Here is a 21,509-nt window from a genome sequence, read left to right as displayed (position 1 = left end):
AAAAGTTATCAGGAGGAACAGGTGTCCTGTCTACTCAGTCAGAGCTGCAGCTGCTGCATAGCTCCCTGTATTTCCATGCCCTCAGCTGGGCTCTTCCATGTACTGACAGGTGCTAGTGAAGGCACGCATATTATGTTCCTAAGCAGACACCCAGGTTGTTCCTGCTGCCACCTTTCCCATCTGCCCATTTAGGGAGATTCAGGATAACCACCACACATAGGCTTTGGTGCAGCTGTAGCTCTCACCTGCCTGCACTCCTGCCTGTCACTGGGCTGTCCCTCCCCTTCTGAAAGGTACCAGTGGTCCTCGCTCACTGCCAGTGTGGAAAAGCGGGCCAATACTGAACCACAAAAAGGGCCTGCTGATGAGTGCAGGTGGGACAGGCTCAATAGTCACCCTCAGGCACCTGGGTGTCTCGATGTGTTGCTCCTTACTTGAAGCAAAGAGGCTCAGGATAAGAGGACTTGCTGCATGTAAAGTAACTGTAGCCCAGTTAGTGGCTATTGAAACAAGAAGGGAAGAGGAATTTTTTTTATTCTCAAACTGGAGTTTTGTTGAAAATGGCTGATTTTCAGAAAAAATACATTTGAAAAAACACATTTCACTGATATCTTTGAACAAAATAGAAAGAGGAGAAAAAGATCATTTTTTGTTTGTTTCTTTGAACTTATTAGTACAGAAATAATCTGGAAGTTTATGCTGAGGTTTTGGCTTTATTTTCACTATTTTTCTTCTGGGTGGGGAAAGAAAAAATTCAAATATTTACTGAAAGAAAAAAAAAGAAAAGTCTTCTTACTTGTATTTCTTAGTCAGAAGGAGATCAGAAGGTTTTCTGCTTGTTTCTAAGCAGATACTTTTGTTGGAAGACTTCTCACCCTCAGTTATAAAATCTTTTATGTTAAAGCGGTACAAAAACATTCAAAGTGTCACATTGTGTCAGCCCCCTTCCCTTCTCCTTGTGCTTCAAGCTGTCTTTGGAGCATTGTTGTGGAAATGAAATTTTCTGGTTGTTCTCTCCTTGTTTGTTGCTGTGTGAGGCCAAGTGAGTTTGCTGGGGGTTTAGCACAGCTGCATCGCAATGCTGCCCACGTTGTGTTGGAGACACTTCTGGGCTTGTTTCTGCTTTAACCTTCTACATGGTCTGTGGCTGCAAGTACCAATCTAATTATGCAACTTCTCTCTTCACTGTCCAGGCTTTCCCCAGTCCTTATTAGAAGCAATGTATTTCAGCTCTCACTATAGAACCTTCTACCCACTTTGGAGTCCATGAACACTATAAATCAGGCTCTGTGTTACAGACAGAGCCTTGCTTTCCCATCTGGGATTATGTATTTCACAGAGGAAGAGGAACTCAAGTCCAGTTAATGATTGCACTGAAGCACCTTGAGTTGATGCCATGAAGCTTCTTTTCCATCTAATCATGATTATCTGCAAGGGAAAAAAGGTTATTAAATATTGGAAAATGTACTGTGTCCCATCTATTTCAGATTATTTTGCACATCTGTGTTTACAACAGACATAGGCAATTTGTTCAAGATTCAAGAAACTAGAATTATCCTCTTCCCCATCTTTCATCACTTGAAAAGGCTTTTCTACTTTTCTAGCATTTTAATTTTTTTTTTTTTTTTGTAATTTGTTGGACACTTTGCATAACCCTTCCTTAAATATGTAAATATGTCTTAAAGTGAGGCATGGCCATGAAGAAAAAATTATGCAAACAGGCCTTTTCAGTGTAACAAATTAGATTTCATTCTGTGTAAATCTGTTGCCTGCCCTTGCTATTGATGGGTTTCACAAACTATATGGGGAGTTAACTGCAAGTTTGATTACAGTCCGTGGATTTACAGACAGAGCCAGCAATCTCAGCAATCTATCCAGGGCTGGTGTGTCAAGCATTGCCACTGCTCCTTTCTATCTGATCCTATAAGCAGTTAAAATGGCACTACTTATTTTCCCACAAAATTAATGTAATAAGTAATATTGTAAGCTTTTTTTTCTTTTCTTTTTTTTTTTTTCCCTGCAGTAGACTTCATACACTGTTTTGCTCTGATGGGTAGGTAGCATCACCTGTGATTAGGATGACCTGACAGTCTCCCTAACATCAGCCTGCCTCAAAGTGTTTGTTCTTTTAGTTTGCCTTATGCTGCCATCAGGGAATGAAATTTTCTAGGAAGGATGTCTGACCCAAGATAGAGTCAGGCTAATTTCTACAGAGGAAATTGTGCTATAGAGTTTCAACCAAATTAGATCAAGAGAAATGCATTGTTTAATCCACACTTGGGGAAAAGAAAGACATGAAAAAGTTCTTGCTATTGTTTCGACAAGAGGGTCTCAAACATTGTCAGAGGATATGCTCAGTACATAGCAAGCTGCAGCACAAACCACATTAGTCATATTTTTCCCTGCTCACATCACCACCATCCTCTGGGGAGGAAGGCTGGTGTCTCCTGCCTCTTCATCTCCAATCCCCTGTTTGGACTCCCAGCCTCTCTCCCTGCCTCACCACTGTGTTAGCCCCCTCCTCTTCCTGCCACTCAGTTGTCTCAAAAAGTCTCAGCATGAACAGTTTGTACCCTCGCTAAATTCTTCTGATGCCTTCTGGCTATAAATAGGGATTGCTGATGGAGGAAACTCTAGTGTCTTGGGGGAAAATGTACTCTCACTCATAGATCTTACTGGTCTTTTAGTGGAACCTAAAGTTGGAAAGGTGACCCAGTACTACTTCTACACTTCAGCAATCTCTTATTGAACAATCTCACTAATATAACCCAGATATGTTTTAGTCTCCTAAAGTGTCTGGTATGAGAAAGATCTGTTACCCTTAAAGTGAATCCCATTTGCTTCACATTGCAAAACCCAGGGAGTCCTCATTCCCGGTGTAATAAGCCTCTTTATGAAGCTGTGCCTTTGGCAACAAACTGCACAATGAAATGAAACCAGTATTGTTATTAAATTAATGTCCTTACATAACTGATCTTTCACCCAGTGGCTGCCAACACAGATCTCAGTGCAAACCACATTTCTGAGAGGAGCACAGAGAGAGGTGAAGAGCTTAAGGAATCAATTTTTTATTTCTCAGGAGCACAGATGCAATCTCCAGTGAATTAATTTTTTTTCTCCAAACCTGTATCCCCTCGAGTGCTGGCAAAACAAGGTCTTGACAAAGATTTTTCAAGGCAACAGCAGAAGGCCCCTTGCAAGCACTCTACAGAAAATGGAGTTAGCTCCCGGTTACTGGTGCAAAAGCAGGAATGGGAAGGAAGACCCCTCCAGAGGCATAGCAGAGCTAGGTTGCCACAGGCAGGAAGGGCCTCGGGGGTGAAACGGGGGCCGCATCCTGGCTGCGGGGACAGGGCTGGCCAGAGGGCTCTGGGAAGGCTGTGGGAGCCAGGCCCGAGGAGGGCTCGGAGCCAAGGTAGCACACCGTGCCGAGCCCGGGCCGTGCCGTTCCATCCCGCCTCCCATTCCGCCCTGCTCCATCCCGCGCCCTGTGGGGCCCAGGCCCAAACCCGGGCCCGAGCCCGAGCCCGAGCCCGAACCCGCCCCGCCCCGCCCCGCCCCGCGCCGCGCCCCGCCCGGCCCGGCCCGGGCAGCGCCGGCCCGGCCCCGCCCCGTCCCTCGGCGCTCGCCCAATAGGCGCGCAGGGTCGTTTGCATGTTTGCATATTTATTTACATATTTGCATATTGCTCAGGACATAAGGGCGGGTGGGAGCGGCGTCGGCGGTGCTGGGCGCTCCCCGGGCTGCCCTGTCCTTCGCTGCGCTTCGGCGCCGTACTTCTGTTTTAGTTATCGTAAGTTTTCAGAGAAAAAACCCCTTACTTTTAAATTTTTAAATTCTTTTTTTTTTTTTTTTTTTTTTTTTTTTTCTTTTCGCGCCGAAACTTTCGTGCCCGCGGCAGGAGGCGAGATGTGGAGGAAGGCGTTCCTGGCCGCCGTGTGCCTCTGCCTGCGCTGGGGGGCTGCTCTCGGCGGTGAGTCCGGGACACGGGGGCACCGAGCTGCCGGGCCTGCCTGTTGCTCCTGGGAAACGGGGCTTGGGGGAAGCGTGGCGGGAAAGGGGAGTCTGCAATCCTTCCTTTGTGAAGCTATCCCGGGGAGCTTGGGATGCTGCGGGACCCGGGTGTCGCGGAGTGGGCTTGGAAGGGGCTGGAGAGCGACACTGGGGAGGAGCCTCCATCCTGTTAGGAGAGACCTGGAGCCTGTTCCCCAGCCGAAACTCAGGCACAACCTGCCGGGCTGGTGGCGCGACCTGTTGAGGTTTGGGATGTGTTTTTTTTCCCAGAGACAAGGTGGCTTCCGAGAGTTCCTTGCCCCAGCAAGGGATTTGCACAGCAGTAGCACCACGGTAAGGTCCCTCGGCTTCCTCTTCTGTGGGACTCAACTATCCCAGCATCCCAGCTTCGTACAGTTCTTGATCCCAGACAAGGCAAGGCTGAGTTTCATCGCTATTGTGGTAATGTGTTCGAGATGTAGTTAAGCCTGTAATGAGCAGGATCCACTAGGGGAAAAGTGAACAGAGTGATTTACTCCCGTTCACTTATGGCTGTGTTCGCACTCTGCCTGTTGTACCTGCACTTGTGCATAGACATCCTGTCCAAGCTATGGGAAGTGGAAGATGTGCAAATGGTGCTAGATTTTTACTAATGCTCTCTCAATTAATCACAGTGTAACTGAAGCTGTTAGGAACAAATTGACTAGCTTTAGGAGACCACTACTACTCAAACTTAAAAAAGCTTTAAAATATTGTTAGCAGTGCCCTGTCACAGGCTTACTTTCTTACACTGATCTCCCACACATAGTATCTGTCTTTAAAAGTTTCTGGCCTTAGAAGAAAGGGTGGCTGTAGCTCCTAGAGCTGCTTTGTGATCCTAAACTGGAATATATAAACTTCTGTTTTTTCTGCTGTGCGTCCCTTTGTTACTTCTTTGTGTACAGGGAAGCTGAAGGGAACTATTCAAGAGTAAGAGGATGGGGTGCTAGGGTAGAGTGAAAGGAATGTATTCTAGCTTTGAATCCAATTTGTGCCATCAGAGACAATCAAAACCAATTTTCGTCACAGTATCCAAGTTCTATACAGTAAAATAACTGTCTTCTCAGAGAAAGCTTTCATCCCTGCAGGAACTGATTTGACACAGACTTACCAATAATTTCATTATTTCTTCTTAGGAATAGGTTGTATGAAAGCAGGTTATGTGCTCATCCTAAAGCAATTCAAGCCTTTAGGTCCACACTTTTCCATGCACAACACAGTAAAAAGTTTTTTGAAACCACAGCAAACATGTGATCCAGCCCTCCAAGAATCCAGAGTATTTAAAAAACAACATAGAAAAAGACTTTCTAGGTGAAAAAACATGCTGGTCCTGGAAAAGATAAAAGCATTGCTAGAAATACATTCAGATCCTTATTTTACCAATGTAAATCCAGAGTCAGCATATTTACCCTGTTGTGTGATGTGAGCTACTGGCTTTTTCTATGGTTTGTGTTTGGGATAGACATACCAGGGCAGCTGTGGCATGGCCTTTTGAGAAACAATGCATTTCTGAGAAGGCACAGAGGTGAGGCTCTCAGGCCTCAAGTTGTGCTGGAGATTAGCATGATCACTAGCACTCCTAAAAGTTTGCTGAAATCTCCTCTGTGCAGAAGTACTTGCACAATTGGAGTTTCTCATGCATCCTTACCTCTGTATTACTGCAAAGTCTGACAGTGGTTGCATTTTTTCTTCAGCTAATTGCTATTCCAGAGGGACTGATGGGTGGCTAGATATCTGCTGGATTGAATTGCAAGTGTCCCAGCTGCAGCTGAGTAAAGATTTGTGAGGGAGTACCAGGGAGAGGGGTGGGCATCCCTGTGTACAGTGAGAGAACAGCAGTTTGCCAGCTGCAAAACTTGAGCTGGGAGGTTCTTACTTAGCTTCTGAACTTGTGCTCAGTAGCTTTCCAAAGGTATTGCTCTTTCCATTGGCCCCACCTGCAAAGTGAAGCAGAACGTACTCTCAGGGCTCTGCCATTGAGGAATACATAAATAAACATGAAGTTGTAATATTTTTGCAGCAAGGTTAAACAATAACCTGACTCGTGAGGTAGGTTTCCTGGGATTGCAACACACAGTAGTATGCTTTCAGTTTATAGTGTAGATCAAATTAAACGATAACCATTTCTGTGATATAGGCCCTTTGCTAGAGCTGGCTGTGAGTTTGCTTCAGAACTCTTAGGAATTCAGTATGACTGATTGATGGGTATTCCTAATGATGATTGTTGGCTGAGGGAAGATTTAGCCCAGTTAACTACAGCTGGTAAATATTTGATATGTGCAGATATTTGCTGTTGTGCATGTGTGTGCATGCATGTCTCTGTGGGCTATAGGAGACACAGCCTAGCAGTATACTTTCTGAGGATCTTTGCACCTAGTTAATACTATTTCCATTTCTGAGTGCATAATGCTAGGAAATTGTTGTTTATCAAAGATTCCATTTTTAAAACCACAGCTTAGGTGCACTCATTCTGGCAAATGCATTGTTATCATATTTTGGCGACCTGTGTGATGTGGGCAGTTTTACTTTTGATTAATATTCCAGATGTTGTTACTTCCTCAAGACTCACATTCTCCACCCAGCTGACCAGTGGTAAACAGTTTCACAGTCAAGGCAAGTTGTCCTGGGCTTCCAGTGAAAGAAACTTGAAACTGAATTCTCTTGGTTGGTCTGTCAGGATGCCTAAAGTCAGTGGGATGCTTTCAAAATTGATAATTGATAGGAGTCCCTAACTGAACGGAATTTCACAAGTTGCAAGTCCAAAGTGTCACAAACTTTGGACAGGAAAAACAAAACTACTGACTTCCAGTTTGTAAGCTTCCCTCCCCCCCCACCCCCCCCCCCCCCCCACTTTCTTTGAGTTCTGTGAGGTTTTATACCCTGCTGCACAGGACAGCTTTTTATTTTTTTAAAAAAATGGAAATTCATATTGTGCAAGTAGAGGTCATATTGTGCAAGTAGAGGTAAGAAAAGCATCAGAAAACTTTGTATAGCATGACAAAATGGTGAAGTTTTGGCGATGCAGCCTGAAAAGCCAGCTTCCATTGGAATTGGTAATTTAATTCTGCTTCAGTTCCCTAAATAATCCCTTTGTAGGTCATGCTAAGTGTGAGCACATAGCATAGACAGAAAACTTTATTTTGCAACAGGTGCTTGTATTTTTAACTATGTGCCTGGAAGCTTTGGCAATACACAACACATGCATTTGTACCTTGCTGAACTATGTCTGGGAAAGTGTAGTTTTCAGTAAAAGTATGGATTTCTTTTTTGTCTGCATGTATTTACTTCCAGTCTGTTTTATTCAAAGGCCTTGTTTAGAAATGGGACTTGCATTCTTGTCATAAAAACCTACTTCAGTATCTCAATATCTGTATGTATATTTCTTGATATCTAATTTCTGTATCTACATTATGAAAAATGCAATCTTAATTCAGATAAATTTCAGAAACGTGCTGAAAACTACCTATTTTGGGGTTTTCCATGGTTTAATTAACTTGAGTTAAAACATCTTATTAACTAAACTATGGTGAGTGTTTACATTGGCTGTCTTAGCACTTCTTTGTGTAAGACTGTAGGAATGAGGCCCAATGGTTCACTGCCTCAGGACATGATTCAAGGAGACTTCTCCCTTTAAATCTCTGAGGAAAAGGTCTGTGGCAAAAGTCTATGAATGACAAAGTTTGGTTCTGAATAATTTGTTTAATAGACCAAGAAATACAATGAGGTATGAAAGCAGAAGTGGGAAATGCTTGTTTTCTGTGCTGAACTTCTCTGCTTCAGGTTTAAAGCGTGGTACATGTAGTTGTTGATCTGTATGGTGAGTGTGTACAGACTGTGTGTTCCTGTATTCTGCAGGGGCTGGGATGTGAGGTGGTACTGCAGCATGTGTGCAGCACAACATTAGGTGTAGACAAGAGATCTTCTGCTCAGAGCTGGGGTTTTCCATGGTTTAATTAACATGAGTTAAAACATCTTATTAACTAAACTATGGGTGAGTGTGTGCTCAGAGCTGTATAGAATTTGCAAAGCCAAACTCAGGCAAATTCTGAGGAAAGCTTCTTGATGAGCACACCATGAAGAAGTCTGTAATAAACTCCACTACACACACACTACCCTCATACAAAGGGTATCTTGCCTGCTGGGAACTGACCATATGTGGACATAAGATAACATGACACTTTTTGTGGGTATAAGATGATAACAGTAATTTCTTCTGACTTTCTAATCCTCATGCAACATAGTTAAATGAGAAAAGTGGCTGCCTGCCATTTCACTAACTCATGGGCTGTTGCTTTGCAGCTGCTTCTTTCTTGGTGGTGACTATATCTCAGTGATTTTCTGTTCTCAAATCCCCATCAAAGATTGTTAGATTGAAACACGCAAATATGTGTGAAGCACTTAACACATCTTCAGTAGCAGGTGCCACTGTACTGCAATCTTTCTAAGCTTTGTGCACTTTTCCAAGTGTACCCTTAAGTATGGTACACTTTGAGTTGTAAATTTCCTATTAGCTTGTTTTCAAAAGAGCTGTGGTCTGAACTTACATGCAAATTCTAGCATGTGCTTGTAATTGAAAACACACTACAAGACAGGATATCAATGTAATTTAGATTTTGGATGATTATCAGATAAGTTTAATCCAGAAGGGAAATGATATCTAGGTATGAAAGGAAGCACTATTAACTAGTGAGCAGGTGGACTATTCTTTTTCGCCTTCCTGTACTAGGAGGGAATATACATAATTGAAAGTCCTGGCATTGTATGCCTTACAATTGAAAGCTGTTCTTGTTCCTTTCAAGGTTTTAGTGATTCACAGCTGAGTGAAAAGTCATAGCTGATATTTAACCAACCAGCCTTTGGGACTTTTCTTTCTCTGGCTAAAAAGTAAACAATGCAGGTCTAAAGATTTTTTCCAAAAAAGTGTTTTATACTGTCAGTTCATGACAAAGTTTTGAATATGCAGAAATAGAGAAAAAGTGCAAACATTTCGTTAGTTTGGTAAATTTAGTTTTCATTTGTGGGTAAAATGTTATATTTAATGTTATATATTCACAAGCATTATATGTGAATGCTTGTACTGGTAGAAGGACGGGTAAGGTCTATGAAAAACACCTTTCTTTAGGAGGAAGGAGGCAGGAAGGGGGCCCTCAGTGTAATTATCCTGGATTAGCTAGCCAGCGTAGCACTGTCAAGGTTGAAACCTAAAGCTGAGTACTGCCTCTGTTCAGTGAATGGTTCTTGCTTTCCTGCATGTGCTTTGACAGGTGAGAAATCCTGCTGAACTTGGGCAATTTTAAGCCATTGATTATGGCTGACAGGTTTCTCTGAGACTGCTACGTAAGCATTTGTCGCAAGGCTCTGTGCTGGTTTTAGACGTGATGAGGGAGGTTAGACCCTGATTTCTTGTGATCCTCCAAGCACAGCAAGAACTTCCCAGGCTTTTTAGAGCTCCTTGAGGTGAGTAAGTCAGTGCTCTGTTGTGTATGGTAGCTTGAGTGAGAAGATGAGAAAAACTGTTCTGGAAAAAAATGAATTGTTAGTTATTTATCACCTGAGCAATGCAGCACGACTTTAGGGAGGAAATGCAAATCTACCAATTATCATAGAAAACCTCTTCTGCAGTGGAAAAAGGGAGTGGAAATCTGTTTTGCATGCCTATCTTGTCCATTTGTGTTCTCTATGGTGGCATGATGCCATTCATTAATGTGTGTTTAGGAGTTTGTGGAAAGTTGGTGCTCTTGATGCCAGGAAAGACAATGCTGAGCAGGACAGAGCTGGCCGAAGTTCAGCTGCACTTGAAGAACAGGCAATCAATATTTGCCTTACTCAAGTTGCCAAACTGGGGCCTGGGTTTTGAAAAGTTAATTACAGGGTGTGCTGTACATAGAGGCATTTAGGAGTTGAATCAGACATAAAAAGAGGAGACATTTAAGTTTCTTCCCAAAGGAAATGGGAAGTCTAAAGTCACTTCTCTGTCTTGGCAGGAAAAGGAGTACATAAATTTTGAAGCTGGAAGTTGGTGGGAGTGGTCTTTGCAGACCACGACATACTTTGTTACCTCCAGTACAAGATCGGCGCCTCCTTCCCCACCCTCCTTCCCTCTGCTTCAGGCAGAGGAAGATATTTTTCGGCAGCTTATTTTTCTGTAGGTTATCAGATGACCTGAAAATGTACTCCAAAATAGACTGCTGGTTTGCTAGTTCAGTTTCTCTGATGGGTGTCTGATCTCCTCACCTGCTGCTTGTTGGTCAAAATACTTAAACTAGTATTTTATAAAACAGTGGTGACTTGACAGCTTTTAATGCACTGCAACTACAGAGAGTTATAAAAGGCCTTGTTAGGCAGTGATTATTGGTGAGGTGATGTGGAAGATACACCACCAAAATATGTAATAGTGTGGTAGTAACTCTCTGCTCTCCTGGATGACTGTCTGTGACTGTTGTGTGCACTTTTCTGTACTCTTGTGATACTTAAGAGGTTTCCCGCTTAATGTAATGGGCAAAATACTGGCTCTCAAGATGTATTCATACCTCTCTGACAGCTCAGCAGATTCTTACTGTTTTATCAGGACCTTGGAAGGGGAGCAATTTTCACCCTTTGATTTCCTCTTTACATGGCTGTTGTGTGTCCACTGAGCGCTGTAGGAAATGAAAGAAACCCATCCCAGATATCTCTTGACTGTTCCACATATCTCTCCAACCTGTCCCTTCTGACTTTGTCCTAGTACTCCTAAAACACTGCTATGTTTTTTGTGCTCTTACAGAAGAAGGCAAAAACAATTTTGCGGGAATCGAGAGCAAGTTTTCCTTACGGACGCCTGCAGAGCCCGATGAGGATGTCTGCTACCTGGTTCCTGGGCAGGTGAACAGCCTGGCACAGTGCAACTTCAATCATACCAGTAAAACCTTTGTGGTGATCCATGGGTGGACGGTAAGGCAAAGTGGGAGGAATCTCCCTTTTATCCACACTTCTGATAAACTGAGCAGAAGCGTCTCACAGATATATTAATATATCTCTCCTATTTTAATTAAAATCACCAAAACCAAACAGGTGACAGGGATGTATGAAAGTTGGGTCCCAAAGCTGGTGGATGCTCTGTACAAGAGGGAGCCTGACTCAAACGTCATTGTGGTGGACTGGCTAGATCGAGCTCAGCAGCACTACCCGGTGTCGGCCGCATACACCAGGCTGGTGGGAAAGGATGTTGCTATGTTTATTGACTGGATGGAGGTAAGACATGGAGGCACGTCTCATATTCTACGTACTATCATAGGAGACAAAAGGGCAATGATGCAGCTATGTTAATCATCTCGTGTTGGGTAGATGGAGTTAAACTCTTGCAGAGAGTAGTTTTGCTGGACTGGTAAAATTCCAGCTTTGGTCTACTGGCTGTCTCCTGCTCAGAGGCCTTTTGTACTGCATTCCTGAGACTTTGTTTTGGTCTGTGGGGTCCTGTGTGCCCAGAGTATTTCTGAGGACTCTGCGAGAGGAAGCTATGAAAGACAGGTTCCTATATATATTATACAGATGCCAGTCCTTGGGAATTGCGAATGTGCCCTGCCTTAGGAGATCCAGGAACTGGTGGGGAGAGGGTGGCTGAAAACCTTTATGAAATAAACAGCCCTGTGTTCTGTCCTTTATTTTGCATTCCTCTCAGTTTTGATTTTGGCCATAAATTAGTTAGATCAAGAAATTTACAATGGCACAAAATTATGATAACTGTTTAGTGTTTCTTCTGTTATTCATGGCTCAAACAAAAATTCCAGTGTTAACAAAACATTTTATTTTGTGTCTTCTTATGTTTTTTGTGTTTGGTTTTGAACTTTAAACAAATTGTTCTCTTCTGCAGGAGCAATTTAATTATCCTCTCAACAATCTCCACTTGCTGGGGTACAGTCTAGGTGCCCATGCTGCTGGGATTGCTGGGAATCTGACCAAAAAGAAGGTGAACAGAATTACTGGTAAGAAAACCTGTGACTGTAGAGTGGAGAGTTGCATTTCTTCCATACTGAAATATTATTTTTCAGTTCTACTGAAAAATCACCAGAATAATTGTTGCTTGCTGGAAGTACTTTCGTGATGTATTCATTATTTAATGAAACAGCAGGGCCAATATTTCTGGGGTAGAATTGGAAAAATATTCAGAAAATAACAATAAGGGTGGTGAGTGAAAAACCTTTATTTGCTTTTTTACAAGAAATGAGTGAGTAGGGCCTGATAAAGAAGTAGTCTGGGGGGTTGTGGTGGGGACTGACCAAACCATGGCTTGGCAAAGGTCACAGTATCTCTTTCAGCATAAGAAATTCAGTGGATTGTCTTTATCCAGGCAGTCATTCCTTGCAGCTGGGAACCCTTGAGACAGAACAGGAAGTAAATTCTGCTGCAGCAAGTTTAGTACCTGCAGAACTCTTTGCCATGGGGTGATGTAGATGAAAGAAGTTTATATGGGCTCAAAGGAAGACTGGACAGATAACCAGAAGAGATCCTGTGTGGATTATTACAAAGTTTATCATATCAGTCTCAAGAAATATTCTGGGCTGGAAATAATACTGTGAGAATTTGGGGAAGACATATATCTTCCCTGTTGCTATGTCTGCTTAAGGTGAATTTGGAGCCTGAGAAATCTGCTAGACAAGGCAGAGTGCATGGCCACTCTGGGGCTGGTTTACAACCCAGCACCTGAGAGCTGAGCCACTAGCACTGATCTCATTGACAAAGGAATTGCCTTCATCAGCAAATGAAGCTAAGAAAGTTGCTCTTCTGTGGTGTCTTTGTTGCTGAGAGAGCTCGGGAGCACCATTCAGAAGGGAGCCTAGCTCCTGGCACTTTCACCTGAGCCCGGCTGTGATCCCAGATCCACAGACATGCTGGGAGGTGGGCTAGGCAGCAGTCACATCTGGAAAGGTCAAGTCCTGAAAGGTGGCAGATGAAAGTCAGGAGGCCAAAGTGCTAGTCCCTCTGCCCTTCCTTTCTCTGAGTTGCAGCTTTGCTGCTTTCACTGAGTCTGCCAAATCACTGACATGTCAGTAGACCTCTGTTATTCCTCCATGGTTGCTCTTGATGCTGAGGATGAACTGTTCCTGGGGAAAAGGACAGGGAATAATGTAATGTGGCCCCTGAAGCCCTCACAGCTTAGGGGGAGGCAGCTCAGACCAAGTGGAGCTAACAGTGGGTGAGCAGCACGGGTGCCTGTGCCCAGCTGAGGGCTGCAGAAAAGATGTGTCCCCTCAGCCAGCTCTCAGGGGGTTGTCTGAACAGGAGATAGTACTTGTTCACTGGCAGAATAGCTCTGGGTTTTTTTGATGTTAGTGTTGCTGCAGCTTGACAGTTTACCCTAGTAATCCCCTTCCCCTTAGGTATATAGACAGTGAAGCCCTCATTTATGTTTCCCACTTGTTCCTCTGGCATGGAGTTGTCAGCAAGACTTTTCCATACTTCAGACACTTCAGATACAACTTCTACAGTTCTTGACAAGAATGAAAGACATTGAGAAAATACTTAAGAGCTTGTTTCTCCCATCCACTGGAAATGCTAAAGCTCTGAGAAAGTTAGCTGGGCTTCCTTCCATGTGTTTGCATACTTTTATTTTTTTAAACAGTGACAATTTTCAAGGTAGTGCATTTGATTCTCCTGTGTACATTCATGATATTTAAGTGGTGATCCATCTGTAATGTCTGCAGGAAAACTCAGTATTCTAGACCAATGTGGCAGCTGAGTTTGGCATTTGTTATCAATGTCAGTATCTTTGGCAGATAATATCAGTTTTTCTTTGTGGTTCGCCCCATAAAGGGCTGGATCCTGCTGGTCCTACCTTTGAGTATGCTGATGAACTCACTCGCCTCTCCCCGGATGATGCTGAGTTTGTGGATGTCCTACACACCTACACCCGAGGCTCTCCAGACCGCAGCATTGGGATCCAGAAGCCTGTTGGACACATTGATATTTATCCCAATGGTGGAGGTTTCCAGCCAGGTTGCAATTTGGGAGAAGCACTGCGTCTGATTGCTGAGAAAGGGCTTGGAGGTGAGGTTGCTCTGAAACAAACAGTATAACATCTGAGGGAAACCTGAATAGCCCTGCAAGGTGTCTTGCAAGGAAAGAGCTCTGAGAGGCACAGGAATATGTTCTTTTAAATGCTTTTAACAGTCATCCTGTAAAGCTCAGTTCTGCCATAGTGGATCATGCCTGTTGACAGCATTGCTTAGGGATTAATATCATTATATGCACACATATGTATACATATTACACATTTTCATTCTTTCAAGATGTTGATCAGCTGGTGAAATGCTCCCATGAACGATCCATCCACCTCTTCATCGACTCTCTCCTCAATGAAGAAAAGCCAAGCATGGCCTACCGCTGCAACACAAAGGAGGCCTTTGAGAAGGGCCTCTGCCTGAGCTGCCGCAAGAACCGCTGCAACAATTTGGGTTACAAGGTCAACAGAGTGAGAACCAAGAGAAACACTAAAATGTATCTGAAAACCCGTGCTCAGATGCCCTATAAAGGTAGGTACTCCTTGCTTACTGGTGAGCAAGACTGGTACTTGTGCTCAGCTGTGTGTCACGATGGGCATGTGCTGCCGATGAGAATATTGCTGCTTTGGTGCCTGTGGTGAGCAGGGGTGAAGCTGGCTTGTGGTTTGCCATTGAATCCGAGTCTCAGAGAAGTGTTGTCCTACTCAAGGTGTATGGTAGAGTGAAAAAAGAAAGGTATTTTGTAACAAGTTTCTAAGTAGCAAAAGTTAGACAACTCCTGCTGCCCAATCATTTGGAACTTTTTCAGTGTTTTTCATCTGAATGATTACTTCTTTCTGCTGGGGAAATAATCAGCAGAATTCAGTCTGCTGAGCATCTTAATTAAAGATATGCAAGCATTAGATTTATGCCTTTGGTAGTGCACTTGCTAGAGGAGCACCAGCCCTCATTAAAATATCACAGCACTTCTTGAATCTAATTGCTGCTGTGGGAGGTCTGAGAATGACAAAGCCAGAGAAAACTGGGAGGAGAATACTTTCCTCACAGCTAGGAAAATAATGTTGGATTTTACTATTTTATTTTCCTCCTTAGCTTTGCTGTACCCCATGGTATTCTTATAGTGTGCATTTTGTGATGGACCAGCAATTGAAAGGCACATTCCTGCACTGTTAAGAGCAACTGCAAGGCTGGTGTTCTGTTGGCATTTGGTGCTTAACCTGCAGTGTCAGTGGATTGTTTTTGTTTTTTGTTTTTTAGTTTTGTTTTTTTTTTTTTCCTTTTACCAAGCCTCCTGTAAGAGAAGGGCACAGCTTACTTGTTTCAAGTCAAGTATAGCAAGTCTTAAATGTTCAACAGCAGGTTTGAAGGTGATACTGCATACTCTGGGAGTATTATAGTGGCAGCTTTGCTGCAAAGTTTAGCTGCAAGAGCTGCAAAGGTGTTCTTTAATGGTGATTGCCTTGCTTGCTAATATTTACATTCTTGCAAAAAAATAGTACCCTGGACACCCGCATGGAAATAAACTAATTTTAGTGAAGTCGGCAAATTCCAGCCTAGAATTTTCAGAGGTGAGGCAGGGTGGTTTTATCGCCAGCTGTCTCTTTGGAGATTGAGCTTTCCTAATGGCATTTTCTTTTGTATCCTTTCAGTCTTTCATTATCAGGTCAAGATTCATTTCTTTGCAAAGACTAACATGACGAAGACAAACCAGCCATTCCTGATCTCTCTCTATGGCACTCTAGACAAGAGTGAGAACATTGCTTTCACACTGTGAGTAGCTACAAAAACAACTGCAAAGTACTGTTGAGTTTGCCTAAATTTGTTAAAGTCTCAACTGAAAAACTTGTTCTGGTTTCAGCTGCACTAATCTTACAGGGTCCCAGAATCTGCTCTTGTCCTTGTTGAGTTGCATTTGCTTTGGAAATTAATGAACCATATCCTACAGGAGCTCTTCTTGATAAGACATCTGAAATATGGAAACATGAAGTCTGACCTGGGACACAGCTTAATAAGAGTGTTTCCAGTGCTTTCTTATTTTCTTCTCAGTGTCTTTATACCATGTTAAATCTTTTTAAAAGTGGACTTATGCATCTGGAGGTCTCAGTGCAGAAGCTGAGGGAGACTTGGGATTTGCTTTCACAGCTCTACAAATAAGCAGAAATTTGTGGGTACGTCCCTAGACACAGGCTGTCAGGGAATGGAGCTGTTTTCTGCTCTGATGAATGTAAACTGGTTATGGGTGGTGGTGTCTGGGTTTTCTGAGAGCACAGGTGAGGACAACCCTTTCCTAGCAGACTGTCTCTGGATTTTACCAGCCTTGCTACAGAAGGATGTTTCCTTTTGCCTCTACAAAAGGTAGAGGTGTTTTTGCTTCCTTCTCTGGAGTACAAAAATTCCAGGTTCTATTGCTCTTTAATTTTTTTTGTCTGTCCAAGAATTTCAGGTGGTTTTTTTGTTTTTTTTTCTTATTCTTCTCCCCACAGGCCTGAAATCTCCACAAACAAGACCTTCTCCTTCCTGATTTACACAGAAGTGGATATTGGAGACCTGTTTATGGTGAAGCTGCAGTGGGAAAAAGACACCTTCTTCAGCTGGTCAGATTGGTGGACTCCCTTTACATTTGACATCCAGAGAATCAGAGTGAAGTCAGGGGAAACTCAGAAAAAGTAACTTGTTTTGATTTGTTATAAGCTATATTAATTCTAATTGACAGTGCTCCCTGATTTTTGGTATCTCACAGACTGGGACAAACATGTTAGGCAGTTGCAAATGGGTGCAGTATTAATGCTAATCAGGGCTCCAGTGGTATCAAACCACCATTTCTATCAGCCAGGTTCAGCCATTTACTTCCACTGGGATCTGCAGTTTGTAGTCTTCCTCCTATGTAATTAATTTGTATCCCACTATTGTATCTACTTAAGGTTAGTTATAATATGCAGGAGAGTATCTCCATGAACCACCATCAATGGTGGTTTGCAATTTCTGTCCTCCTTTTTCATGCTGGGTTCTTGCATAGCTTTTGTCACAAAGAGCATGCTTAGATGGAGATTTTTAGAGATCCTTCCAAAAGTGTGTTTGCACAAGAATTTATTGCTTAGTTAAGTTGGATTTCCTTAGGGGTTGAATACCTGAATGGTGGTTGAAAACTGAAACACGTAACTGTTAGGACATTGCTAATGTGTGAATGTTGAAACGTCAAAGCCTGAACAGAAGTGCTTTGACATTATTCTTTTGAAATACTCATATTCACTAAACATGAGATCTGTTTGCAGAACATGGGCCCAGAACAGAGTATGTGTGTCCTATGTATAGTATAGTAAATAATAATAAGTTCCTCCTTTGAATAAACAGGTCAGTCACTTGATCAAAGAACAGTTATCAGAGCTGAACAAATATAGGGGTGGGGAAAGTACTGATAAATAGAAAAGTGAGTGCTCATGTTTTCTGGAAATTGCAACCTACTTTGTTTGCACATGTGAGGGAGTATGGCTTTCTTCCAAGTTCATTCACCTGACAAAATCTCACGTCAAGACTGGTGTAAATAAAGATCCAAGAGACTTTGGGATAGAACTTCTGCTATCTTAACCACAGGAAGATTTTTTTTTTTTGCAAAGGATCAGTGAAAGTTATGGCTATGCTTTGATGCCCATGTATAATTCATTTACCAGTTCTTGCACAGCATTTCTTTTGTTACAGAATTCTCTTTTAAAAATAACTTTCTCACGGGCCTGCAAAGTAGCAGTGCCCCACGTGACAAAGTATGAAGACTGTTTCCAAGCACCAGTCTTCTTTCTAAGATTAAAAAGGGATGTTTGGCTCAGTCTTGTGATTTTTCCAATATTTATTCCACAGAGTGGTGTTCTGTTCTCGAGATGGCACCTCACATCTCAGTAAGGGAGAAGAGGCAGCAATATTTGTGAAATGCTCGGAGCAGCCCGTCAACAGGAAGAGAGGAGGGTATGAGTAATCACTATTGGTTTTAGACTGCTTTATTACCCCTTGAGTGGTAATTAAACTTTTTCTTTAATTGACTTTTGCACTAGTCTTCTCAGGGCTTCAAAAGCATCACAGCTCAGACTAACCAGAGGTATGGCCACTTTGGCAGCTTAAAAGCTCTTGGCTTGCTCCGCTGGTAGCCATCCTTGTGTGGCTCTTGGCATGTCTGAGAAGCAAGCTCTAGTCGCTGCCTCTCACAGTCCCTCAGCCAAGTATGAGGGGCTGTTATGGAGGGTTACAGACAAGGCACTAGCACACAGAGGGAAAGCGTGTCTCTGTCTCAGCACTTGCCCTTAGCTGCAGAACATTCAGACTTCCATACTGGGTCAGCTCAGAGCCCTCCCTCCATACTGGCCAGCAGCAGATTTGGGGGCTGGTTCAGGAATGGAGCAGGCATATGATGGTGCTCTTCTTAGCACACTCCTTTCTGATGGCAGCCATCAGGTGGGTGAATTCCTGAGAGTTTCATCTCTATGGATCAGAGATTCTGCCTTTGTTTAATAGCCCTTTGGTGTGCTTTAATATTTTTATCAATAATTTTCCTGACCCAGATTAGATGTGGAGACAGTCTTTGGACTTTACCCACTAACGTTTGAGATAGAGAAGTGGTTATATTTATTTTAGTTCAATTACTGTGTGTGAATGGTCTCATGGGGACGCTTCTGGACTGAGATCTAGCTCTGCATAAAAATGCACATGTGCTGGTCGTTAGGCTGGGGCAATGACCTGGACAGGCCTTGAGAGCTCTGTGTGTGTATCTGACATAAAATCAAGCAGAAGCCAGGAAAAGCCTAAGCACATTATTTATCTTTCTGTTAAGTAGGGAGTTTTAAAACCTTACTTCTCAAAAATAAGACAAGAGGGAACGAGTATCTTCCTCATCACCTTTATATTTTATTTTTTTCTCCACAGTACCAAGAGAGCCTCGAAAGAAAATTCTGCTCATGAATCTGCTTAAGTGACAAGAACAAGGATTTTTCACACTGGGGAGGAGAAGAGTCTGTTCATCCCTGTGGACTGGATGTTCAGAACCAAATATATAGAAATATTTATCTGCTGCTGGATTTTTGCCTGCTATTCCTAGCTATTTTAGAGACTTCTTGTAAAAAAAGTCTCAGCATATGAAGTTACTAACCATAAAGATACATTATCCAAATAGTTAAAAACAAAAGAAACCTGCAAAACTACTTGCCAAAGTTTGAAGTGCTGAAAAGATATAGGTAATTTTGCTTAATCATGGTGCCTTGTGACAAGGTTTCTTGACATCAGATCCTATATAGCAATTTTTTAATATGAAAAGAAACAAAGCCCTGTACTTGGTTTTATTTTATCTTGCTGTTTTTATTTTGTTTGGTTTTGGTTTTTGTTTTTTTTTTTTGATTTGTGGGATTTTTTTTGTTCTTTTCATGAGTCATTTGAATCTGTTTTTTGTATCTTGGCAAATTGAATTTTCAGGCAGTTCAGTGGAGAGAGTTCATTGTTTTTCAAGTGTGTGTTTAGCAAATAAGTAGGTTTCCCATGTGAAAAAAATCACCTTTGCTGTGTATAATACTAGAAGATGTCAGGGACTGACTTAATATGGGGATGAATTTTTTAGTTTGTGGTTATGAATGTATTTAATTGGGGGTAGATGCCAGTGCTGCTTAGCAATAGGTATGATCTGTTAAGCTGTATACTTCTATGCCACTTACCCTGGAATAAATAACAGCTCTAGAAGAAGGCAGCAATGCCAGTGTCTTATCCAGACATTTGATATTTTATCTATGCTTTCAGTTATTGCAAATGAAACTGTCCAGCCTTCAACACTGTGAAAATGGAACGGCAGAGGAATTGAGCTACCATAAAATGCAGGAAACAGATATTTCCCCCCACCCTCCACCCTCTCCCTGCTTGCCTGCGTCACGTATGCTGAAACTGTCACAGTTTCTCTGCTCTTTGGCACCAAGTGTCAGTCATGCAGCTGTGTGGCTGCTGTATGCAGTTTTCAGTGCAAGTGAATCCCCTTGACAGCTGACAAGGATGCTCATGCTTCCCTGTACTGGAATTGTGACTGCCAGTGATCCACCTCAGTTTGTTTCTTGGCTATGGTACAGTGCTAGGAGCTGCACAGTTTTTTGCCATGAGATGGAATTCAGCAGGAAGCAGGAGCTGAGCCAATTAAAAGCAGCCTGGTTGTGTGCTCCACAAGAAGGAGCGCTCTGAAAAACTCTCAAATTAGCCGTGCTGCAAGTTTAAAAAAATAGGTATATTTGAAACAGTCTGCTTCCCCATTTTTTAGTAATATGTAGTTTTTCTAGTGTGTTGAAAGGTGCAGTAGCCCTCTTTTAACTTTCTAAAGAGTAAACAGAATGCTGGGGAGGCACAAGGGCTTGAAGGTAGACATTTGGAGAAGTGTAATGTTAGCTGTTGATGCTGGGTGTTGTAGTCTTTTCCTGCATGTGCAAGACAGCATGGAGATGGTGATTTCTCCAATATCATCCCATCTTAAAAGCAAAGAAAAATATGCATGTGTTTATGTGCACAATTTGTTTCTCATTTCCAACTGTAGCTGCTAGCATATTTGGGGATAAAAGTCTTAAACAGTGCAATATGTTGGAATATTAATAGCTCTGAATTTGCTCACATTTGATTAAACTACAGCAGAGATGTGATGAGTCACTGAGGGTGGGGTTGAGTATTGAGCCACTGCATTTGAGACCTCTAAAAATAAATACAGTGATTTATTCCCTATAGATTCCACATTTTGTTGCAATTTTCTCTTAAAAGTCAAATTCTTCAGAAGCAAAGTATCTGGACAGCTCTTAATACAGGATCAAATACAAACACATTAAAAATTTGGATACAAACTAGTGAAGGTTCTTTTCATAAGGAAACATGATTTAGCTTTGAATGTTATTTATTAGCTGTAAATATGATATTTATGAGTGTAAAGGTAGTTTGTATATATTGCTAAAGTTGCTGACAGTCTCTACATTAATACAGTTGTGTAGTATTAATCCTGTATATAGCTTTCAGAGATTTTTATCAACAAGCCACTTACATTGCACTGTTTCCAATGTCGTTAATACATTTTTTTTTTTGGAAATCTCCTCAGTTTTGTATAGAACAGAAACCTATGGTTTTAATAAAATTCTCAAACTGAATCTGAAGTCACTACTTTCCTTTTGATGAAACCATCTGCTGTATACCTTTTATGTGAAGGCCAGAGCCTATCCTTGAATTCTGGGCTGAAAAAATGGAATGAGACACTAGAAAAAAAAGGAATGTGTGATTTCTGCACTGCTCTCCCCCACATAATTTTGGGAAATGCAAAAGTCATGTATTAAGACCCCAAGGAATCACTGTGTGGAATCATAAAAGAAGTAGCTTTTCACCTGCAGTTTGTGGTTTTCGAGTTTCAGGCCCTTTTAAGAACAGTTCAAGAACTGTCCTTACTTTCAAGGGCTTGTTTCCTTTTCTTTTTTTTTTTTTTTCTTTTTTTTTTCTGGTAGGTGTCAGAACTAT

The 21,509-nt window shown here is 42.2% G+C and overlaps 1 protein-coding gene across 1 annotated transcript; it reads left to right on the top strand.

The window, feature by feature from the left end:
• Positions 1 to 3,674: 3,674 nt before the first annotated feature.
• LPL (lipoprotein lipase) lies at positions 3,675 to 21,148 on the top strand. Its single transcript, XM_071424703.1, has 10 exons — positions 3,675 to 3,973; positions 10,796 to 10,962; positions 11,083 to 11,262; positions 11,882 to 11,993; positions 13,822 to 14,055; positions 14,298 to 14,540; positions 15,659 to 15,779; positions 16,493 to 16,675; positions 17,862 to 17,966; positions 18,918 to 21,148. Exons 1-10 carry the CDS (start codon positions 3,910 to 3,912, stop codon positions 18,961 to 18,963), a joined length of 1,455 nt encoding a protein of 484 aa, XP_071280804.1. The 5' UTR covers positions 3,675 to 3,909; the 3' UTR covers positions 18,964 to 21,148.
• Positions 21,149 to 21,509: the final 361 nt, after the last annotated feature.

The sequence above is a fragment of the Agelaius tricolor genome, unplaced genomic scaffold, assembly GCF_023055355.1.
Source record: "Agelaius tricolor isolate 1412-34295 unplaced genomic scaffold, bAgeTri1.0.p SCAF_4, whole genome shotgun sequence".
In the NCBI taxonomy this organism is placed as follows: Eukaryota; Metazoa; Chordata; class Aves; order Passeriformes; family Icteridae; genus Agelaius; species Agelaius tricolor.
The sequence above is the reverse complement of the archived record's forward strand: the minus strand, read 5'-3'. Positions and strand labels throughout refer to the sequence as shown.

Bases quoted from the DNA above. Each gene is read 5' to 3' on its own strand.
- LPL (XM_071424703.1), top strand. From the start codon at position 3,910: ATGTGGAGGAAGGCGTTCCTGGCCGCCGTGTGCCTCTGCCTGCGCTGG. The intron at 3,974-10,795 runs GTGAGTCCGGGA...GTGCTCTTACAG, and splicing joins CTGGGGGGCTGCTCTCGGCG to AAGAAGGCAAAAACAATTTT. The intron at 11,263-11,881 runs GTAAGACATGGA...TCTCTTCTGCAG, and splicing joins TGTTTATTGACTGGATGGAG to GAGCAATTTAATTATCCTCT.